Consider the following 6265-nt stretch of genomic DNA (forward strand, 5'->3'; position numbering starts at 1 on the left):
TTCGAATAATAATTGGATTGGCAACCCAATCGCGTTTGAATTGTCAAACGTATTCCTTGATTGTCAATTTAGCACAGCTGAGTTCATTTGGAAACTATGTATATGAAATAATCATTATAATATAATTCTATTTATTGGGTTACGACCATTTTTCAATGCGAATGAAAAAATATCTAAAGCCAATTGGTCTAACTTAGGGTTACAACTAAGAATTACTTTTAGAGAAAATTCGTTTAGCACATTTTTAGTACAAAATTGTGAAATAGTTGACAAGTGAAAAAGTGTAAAGTGGCAGCGCTTTTTTGTAGGGCAGTACATCCATAGAATGTTCATTAATTCGGGAAAAACATTTCATGAGTAAAGGTAAACACTTCGTAACACAATTTCATTAAGGTTTCAAAACAGTTCATTAGCAGCATAAAAGCCTAAAATTAGGGTGACCACAATGATTAAAATCATGTGGAAAGTAAGAAGGTGAATGCGTCATAATGTGGCTAATATGCATTTGTGAATATAGCTTTAATACTGTTTGGGAATTAGTATTTTATATGTAAATAATAGTTTAATACACACTATAAATGTTTATGCATATGTGTGCATTAATATATGTATATGCTTTGTGCGCTTCTAACAATAGGAAATTGGCTAAGTCATTTGCTATCAATCTTTATTTTCCATGTGAGGAATACAAAATGTTTCCTATTACAATGTACACACATGCATACTTATGTACATGCAAACATACATGTACATCTGTATATACATACATACATATATCCATAACATCATATGGTCGATCGCTGAGGGAATTCACGATTGGTTCAAATTCCTCTGCGTTCACAATAGAGCTCATTCACCAATCTCGGCATTACTACCGTGCATATATATTTACATACATATATTATCCCTCAAATACAATTTAAAAATATTTGAAAATATTTGTTATCATTAATCAAAGCTGTACTCAGACCACTTTCATAAATTAATCCCATCATATAACGATAAATTAAGGTTCAATAGCTTATAGCGGAAATTAAATAAACAAACGGTTGAATGGAGATCATTAGTTCTATTTTAGGTTGATGGGAGATGCTTATATAAGCAAAATAGGTATGAGCTTCTGCAGCTTTTCATATTCTATAGGCACGTTTTTCTAAATATAAAAAATTAGTAAAATCTTCAAATTTATAATATAAAAATAATGTAGAAGACGCACACAAAAATAAAAATAATTTCTATTTTATAATATAATTACAGAAAATGGAAGGGAACGAGCACGATGACGCGAAAAAATCATTGCTGGAGAGTCTGAACGATCTTTATAAGTTATCTGAAAATAAAGTACTGTCTCAGGCGCATTGCTTATTTATGACCATCTACGTTATTGCCCTGCAAACGGGATTTATACCGCAAAGTTTTATTCTTAATCGACTAAAGGGTTTAGTGCCCCTTGACTCTTGGTCTACAACTCATAAAAGCAATGTGAAAATCTGTTGTAGCCAACCGCCATCGTATCATCGCGATTCCCCGCATGAAACTTATTTTTCAGAAAATTTTATTTCAGCTTTAAAATCCGAGGAGGAGAATAAATTGAAATCTCAATTAATCGCATTAGTCACGGGTGACTTTATGATGCTTACCTTGTCGCCACATCCATCGACAAACTTGCTGGGGCGCAGCAGTTGTCTGTCCATCGGACGTTACGTTATAGATCAGTCGGAAGGTAAGACCAGCCTAGACAGCTGTTATCAAAAGTTAGATCAGTTGCAAAATCAACTGCGCAATGAATTATTTGTGCCGATGCGCGTGGATCAGCTGACCCTGTTAGGCGCCTTTCCATTGCCAAGTTTTATGGGAATTCCGCGAGAGCTTCGCATCGAAATCTACAAGCATTTAAACTCTAAGGAACTGCACAAGCTCAAGCGGGTTAGTAAAGAAATCCTCTTGGAAATAAAAACATTTAGAAATAAAATTTAAACTGGCGAATTTTGAAACATTCAAAGTACAAGTGATAGAAAGTAACTGTAATACAATATTCAATTCTTTTACAATAAAAATTTGTTAAATATAGAGCGGAAATATTTAAATTTTTTATACTTTTATTTGTGGTATATGCACATATGCATACATACATTTATGGGATAAGTATACATATGTATAACATATGCAGGCAAAATTCCACTTCACATTATGTTCTCTGAGCTGTTAATTATGAAGAGTTGTTTTTTGATTAAAATTTGAACATAACCTTCTTTAGTGAAATATGTTACATGGTCTACTAGAGTCAAAAGCTCTGCCGTGGCAGTGTTGCTGCGCTTCTGTGAATGTTTACACAAATACAAGCGCATGTGTTATCATTCAACCTTCATTAAAACACGTCTGGGCAATAAAATGTGATATCCTTATCATCAGCGTCGTTACCGATTTGTGATAATGCTTTCGGTTTCTTGCAGTTTGTGTCACAATTTCCGGCCAAAGTCATCGTGACGAGAGTGTGTGTGCGAGCGCAATTTTAAGAGCGAGCGAGCGAGCTTTTCTGAGAAAGCACTGTAGATTGTTGAGAGCCAATGCCAACAATAACAATTAGCATTGGCGTATTTGTGTGTTAGCGAAAGTTCATTCACCCATACATTAGTCCCACTTATCTGATTCTGTTTTGTCTCATTAGTGCAACTCTGTTCCCTTTATTTTGAATGTCAGTTCTCGAATGAGGACCCCTTTGTAGTTTTACACGCTGTTTGCAGCACCAGAAACCATATAGTCGTTATTATTGGGTTTGTTCTTACATATATGTATGTTTGTATGTAGATAGTGGGAGCACATGGTTTTCTAGATGGACTTTGTAATTTTTGTAGACGTAAAAATGATACTCAACTGGATTTCTGATTAATTAAAAGATTTTGTTTGGCGATGAAGCCCATATCTGGCTTAATGGGTATGTAAATTGCCGCATTTGTGACGAAGAGCAATCTAAAGAGATTCAAGGCCTGCCCTTTTCTCCAGAAAAAAAATCGATGTGGTGTGGTTTTTAGACCGGTGGAAACATCGGTCCATATTTCTTCAAAAATGATTTCGATGAGAACGTAACCGACAATGGCGACCATTATCGCGGCATAATAACCGACTATTTGATGCCTGTAATGGAAGATCGCGAACTCGGCTACATTTGGTTTCAACAAGACGGCGCCACTTCCCATACATCGCATCAATTCATGGATTTATTGAGAGAACACGTCGGTGAGCAGATAATTTCAAGGTTTGAGCCGGTCGATTGGCCACCAAGATCGTGTGATATCACACCTTTTCGTGTGGGAATATGTAAAATCTAGAGGCTATGCGGACAATTCCGCTCCGATTCTGACCCAGGAGCAAAACACTACGCGTGTCATTCGCCAGTTTCCAGTCGAATTTCGAACGAGTTGTCGAAAATTGGACGCAACGGATGGATCATATGAGACGTAACCGCGGCTAACATTATAAAGAGAAAATCTTCAAAAAATAAATGTCAAAGAATGTTCTTTCAAATGATAATAACCATTTCCATTGAATTTGAAGTTTCCGTGTTTTTTCGAAAACGTGCAAATGGATCGCGCTTTAATATTCGGTTAGCCGGATAGGTTTCTGCTCAATAGTTTTAATATATTCCACTTGCTGTAATTGATAAAGCTTTCTGAGAGTTTTGATATATAATGATTCCTTTATCCCGATTACTAAGGCAAATCCTTCAATTACGAATGCTTTTAGAAGTATTGGAGCGAAAATCAGCGTTGCATTGGGAAGGTGGAAAACAACCGAAAGTTGAATGTGCAAATGGATATAATAGATTCTTAGACCAAATTCCATTAACGACGATACAAGGCAAAGCTCTACTGAAGTGTGGAAATATGCCACATCCAACCGAAATGGTTGCGTGGCATAAATTGATTAACTCTTACCAAACGAAATGGGTCAAACGAAATAAAATAAGAAATTTAAATGCTTAAATAAAATATGCTAATTTTGTACGAGCTTCCATACATACATACATACAAACATATATATGTATAGAATGCAAATGTAGTGTTTTCAATACAAATTTACCTACATTTGAACATAATCAAAGAGGGTCCTCCGAGACTTTTACAATAGGTACAAAATTGAAACAATACACTATGTATATGCTCCAATGAAACGAAAGCTTTGCAGCGCATACATTACTACGCTCTTGCTCTTACTCTCGAATTGCCTCCACCACTACCGGATGTGAATGGCGGCGAGCTTTTGCCGACCGCTGCCGACAAAATTGGAGCAACATCACCGTGAAACGAGTGTTTGGCTTTGCGAGTGGCCGAGCCAGTCGCTTACAACTCTCGCCAAGCACGAGCACACACACACACAGCCACACGAACCGATGCATGAAGTTGCGTTTAAGGATACAGCATCCTGACGATTGTGTGAATGACATCAATTCATTCAAATCAGTTTCGTTTCGTTAGCGCCAGAGCGAAGTTTGGTAAGCGGACGGGCCATACGGTTAATATGATAGGATAGTGCGACCACCAAGCGAATCCTGTGGTACACATTGTACATGTGTGTGAAGAATGTGTGTGCGCTCGCTTGTTTACTTTGAAAGCGTTGAAGAAAGTGAAATTAGTGAAATGGTGAAACATAAATATCAAAAGCCATCGACCTTATCCCACTAAAGTGTTAACAAAAAAAGTATTTGCGCAAAATTTCTACGGCTGAGCTTTTATGAGCCTTTTAATGTGGTGCCATTGTCAGCTGTTGTTCTAACGGTGTAATGTTATGGCAAATATTTGAAAAGTATACGTTTGCTGTTTTTCGCAGGCACCAATTCAGTGTATGTGCCTAAGTATGTGTGTGTGTGCACAAGTGTGTAAAAAGTGGAGTATCAATATTTGAAATAAAAAATACAAAATATTTTTACATATGTATGTATGTACCGAAATGTGTATATACAAAAAGAAATTGTACATAAATTCGTATATATGAAAGCATGTTGGCGCAGTGCCGTTAATTATATTAATTTGAGTGAACATGCCTACATATATGCATATAAACATACATACATACGTAGAGTGAGCGAAAATTTCAATATTTAGTTACCCATATTTCCAAATGTTGTATTCTAAATTGTCGCTCTAATGCAATACAGTTTAAGAATTTCGATTCAAAAATATTTAAAAAATGCTTCAAATATACAAAAAGTAGCGTGGAACGTGTGCACGAGCAACACTGTTAGTGATGATTAGAAAGATTTGTCTATAAGATCCGTTTCATTATATCGTCGTACATACATACAGACTTATGTACATATGTATATGCCCTTATTTCATATACATATATATGTATATCCCATTGCAAACTCGTTGCTAACTACTTCTAAACGGTTTCTTCGCCAGTGATCTAGACAAAGCTTGAGAGTAAAGAAAACAATATTTACGTTGACCATCAAAGCTTTCTTGCATGGGCACCTCACCTCTTTACAGTTTTGACGATCTATGTCTCCATCTTATCCCTACATTTAGGGGCGGATCCAGAGCAGAATTTTCGTGGGGGAACTATAAAATTTTGTACTTACAACTCTAAGTACTTTTCTTCGCAGAATGTCACTTATGATGAAAGTAATGTATTGTTTTGAACTTTTGTGGGGGAGGGGGCAACTATTCGCAGTTACCCCCCCGTGGATCCGCCCCTGCCTACATTGAAAGCTGTAACTTTTCTAGCAATCATCTTTGGTACACTATTAACTGCGCGATCTGAGCCCAGTCATATAACCACTGTTCGTTCTGTTAGAAGAGCTCTGGTAGCCCTTTTTAAGCTAGTAATTTAGGAGCATTTTTGAAAGCCATTTTAGCATATCCAAACAGTTCCTGACCGACCTCAATCTGAGTCGCCAAGAAGCGTGCATTTAGTTTATTTCACTAGAGTTGTCTCAAAAGTACCCACTTATGTCTAAAACTAGCGCATAACTCAGTCTAAGATTCTACCAATTACTCCCAGTTCTCTCTTTACTTTATTCCCGTTTTATTCAACAGATACCCATTGGAGGTATGAGAGAGGCATAGAAAAATAATTTTTCGGTATTTATTTGAAAAAAAAAAAAAAATGTAGAACATCGTCAGCAACATTTACAGTTATTCAGTTCCTAAAATACTACCGAAAATGTGAATGAAGAACTGCAGTTGTTTTGGAAAGTCGCTACCGTCACCCAACTCTTCGTGGCATCGGTTTTGAAATAAAAAGTGCCGAAGTTTTTCTACTC

At 36.4% G+C, this 6265-nt stretch overlaps 1 protein-coding gene across 2 annotated transcripts; it reads left to right on the forward strand.

The window, feature by feature from the left end:
* Positions 1 to 125: 125 nt before the first annotated feature.
* On the forward strand, positions 126 to 2087 carry LOC126762404 (protein nutcracker-like). Of its 2 annotated transcripts, none has more exons than XM_050479118.1 (2): positions 126 to 363; positions 1258 to 2087. In XM_050479118.1, the coding sequence occupies exon 2, from the start codon at positions 1261 to 1263 to the stop codon at positions 1975 to 1977; it is 717 nt and encodes a 238-aa protein (XP_050335075.1). In that variant the 5' UTR covers positions 126 to 363; positions 1258 to 1260; the 3' UTR covers positions 1978 to 2087. The 2 variants fall into 2 exon arrangements, with proteins under 2 accessions (XP_050335075.1, XP_050335076.1); XM_050479119.1 differs by lacking the exon at positions 126 to 363 and adding an exon at positions 371 to 474.
* Positions 2088 to 6265: the final 4178 nt, after the last annotated feature.

The sequence above is a fragment of the Bactrocera neohumeralis genome, chromosome 6 (genome assembly GCF_024586455.1).
Source record: "Bactrocera neohumeralis isolate Rockhampton chromosome 6, APGP_CSIRO_Bneo_wtdbg2-racon-allhic-juicebox.fasta_v2, whole genome shotgun sequence".
NCBI lineage: Eukaryota > Metazoa > Arthropoda > Insecta > Diptera > Tephritidae > Bactrocera > Bactrocera neohumeralis.